Raw genomic sequence first — 2,264 nt, forward strand, 5'->3', positions numbered from 1 at the left:
TGAAACGAAAACAAATCTGCATACTCAGTTTAAAATGTAAAAATTCTCAATTTTTGGCCAATTTTTGCAAATTTTAATGATGTAACCCCTTATCATTTTTTTCAGATTTTGGCCAAATTTGGAAAAAATTGTTTTTCGACCGGAGTAATCAGGACCGACGCAGTTTTTGTGCTGATCAAGAATATATATGGTTTATAGGGTCGAAAATGACTCCTTCGATGTGTTTTAAGCTTCTGACTGAAATGAGAATCCCTGTTTTGGGTATAAAAATAAATGGGAACAGTCATTCCGAAGTCCAAATATTAATACTCTGTGTCGTTTAGAAATGTATTATCTATTCCGTATCTATTTTTTTTGTTCATGTTATTCATTATTGTATTTGAATATAGTATTTTGTAATGCAGAATTATTTTCTTTTATATGGCTTATAGGGTCGGAAATGAATTTTTCACATCGAAAAAGCTTCTGACAAAAATTATAATACTCTGCAAGGGTATAAATATACTCACCTAAGAAGGCCTGAAAGATTCTCAAAATAAATCAATTTTAAAGATATATCCATGATTTCTTTCACTGCACCACTGTGCCACCTACATCAACCATCGAATGAACCGCCAAGAAACCAAATGACTTACGGCCTTACCATCTACGCAAATAATTCAACATAATTTGTCAGCCAAGCGAGTGGGAGAGCGGGGCTTTTGAAGTCGCAGTCTCAGACGCTTCCAACCTGGCCCATGGCATATGAAATCGACTAAGTCGGCTGTAATTTGTTTATTTCCTAGAGGTGATACAATCTCAGAGGGGCTCAGGCGAGAGGCAGGTGAAATGCCGCTGGCAGGTGCTTACAAGTGGGCCACCATGTCGTATACGTGACGGGATTGGTGGCGGCAAGGAAAAAGGCTTTTGCCCACGGACGTTGAGATTTAAATTCAATTAACTGCGAATAGGCTCAGGTGCGCACACGTGCGATCCGGTGACAGTTTTTCAGAACCTCCTTCCCTGCAAAAACGTGACCTAATCGTGGCGTAGGAATGTCTCCAGTGGTTTTTCGGTGAATATGCAACGCAGATCTTCGATCTTTGCCAGGATTTCGATTTTCAACTGCTGAAAGGGACGAAGCAAGCGAACTGGAACAACCTCATCGCGTCCCTGGAAAAGAGTTTCCCCACTAAATTCGACGAAACCATTTTTCCGAGCCGCTAACATGGTGCCCATTAGCTTATCGGATATATCGTTGTAGAGATTGAAAAGTTGTCCAAATTCCAGTCTCCTGAGTCTTGGATCGACAGGATCGGGTTCACCATTATTCTCTATTACTTCGCACAGTTGCAGCATCTGTTCCAGAGCCCAGACATTGGCCTGCAGAGCTCTCTGTTCGGAGAGACTGCCCGCCGGGGGCTTTCCATATTCATCTTGGCCAAAACATCGCTTGGGCATATCACTGACATTGTAATGGGCAAAGGGATTGATCATCATCCAGTTTTGATGCTGCTCTGCTGCCTGATTGAAAAGTGTGATGCGTGACGATACCGATGTGTCCTGCGGGTGTTAATTTCGGGAGGTCAAAGGTTACGGCACGGGAGGGGTTAACTTACCTCCTGGCCAGTTAGCTGGTTGCCAGCCATTTTTTGGAATTTTGTTGGAATTTTGAAGAGGTGTTTTGTCGAAAACGAAAACGATGATTGATGACAACACAAACCCAGGGCAGGTCCCCCCTGCTGAGGAATAAACAAACAGGCAATGTGTCAACTATTCAGGCCAACTTTGTTAAATGTTTTATATAAATAAAAAAAATCCATATTTTTGGGTAAGTAATTAGCTAAAAATCTGCCAAAAAATAGTTATAAAATAAAAACAAAAGCTGACCAAGTTAAATACTGCAAATAAATAGTATTCAAGATATTTGAAGACTTTAAATTGAGTGTCAACTATCTTCTTACTCCTTTGAATATTACTTTATTTTTCCAATTATTTTTAATCAATTTCTCCCCCTTATTTAAGGTATTTATCGTTGCAATCAATAAAACCACTGTCATCGGCACGTGTAAGTAAATACAAATGAAATACGCATCTCATTAGGGACCTGAGCTGATCCAAAAACCGCACCAAAGGCGCACGAATTTGCCCAAGGATAATCAATCAGAGTGTCGCTTAAAATACACCCATATTCCATCCCAAAATAAACCCATTTATTCCATAGAGCTTTAAGCTGAAAAGGAAGCCACAGGCTGTGGCAATGGCAGTAACTGTAACTGTAAAAA

At 40.1% G+C, this 2,264-nt stretch overlaps 1 protein-coding gene across 2 annotated transcripts; it reads right to left on the reverse strand.

The window, feature by feature from the left end:
• Positions 1–759: 759 nt before the first annotated feature.
• LOC110185307 (actin-binding Rho-activating protein) lies at positions 760–1,790 on the reverse strand. 2 transcript variants are annotated; one of them, XM_020954060.2, is made up of 2 exons: positions 1,599–1,790; positions 760–1,503 (listed from the first exon to the last, which is right to left on the reverse strand). In XM_020954060.2, the coding sequence occupies exons 1-2, from the start codon at positions 1,626–1,628 to the stop codon at positions 1,018–1,020; spliced, it is 516 nt and encodes a 171-aa protein (XP_020809719.1). In that variant the 5' UTR covers positions 1,629–1,790; the 3' UTR covers positions 760–1,017. The 2 variants fall into 2 exon arrangements, with proteins under 2 accessions (XP_020809719.1, XP_020809718.1); XM_020954059.2 differs by having other exon boundaries at positions 760–1,542; positions 1,599–1,775.
• Between the last annotated feature and the right edge of the window lie 474 nt (positions 1,791–2,264).

This window comes from Drosophila serrata, unplaced genomic scaffold, assembly GCF_035046125.1.
Source record: "Drosophila serrata isolate PLE 108 unplaced genomic scaffold, ASM3504612v1 contig_217, whole genome shotgun sequence".
Taxonomy (NCBI): Eukaryota; Metazoa; Arthropoda; class Insecta; order Diptera; family Drosophilidae; genus Drosophila; species Drosophila serrata.

Bases quoted from the DNA above. Each gene is read 5' to 3' on its own strand.
- LOC110185307 (XM_020954059.2), bottom strand. From the start codon at position 1,628: ATGGCTGGCAACCAGCTAACTGGCCAGGAG. The intron at 1,543-1,598 runs GTAAGTTAACCC...TAACACCCGCAG, and splicing joins ACCAGCTAACTGGCCAGGAG to GACACATCGGTATCGTCACG.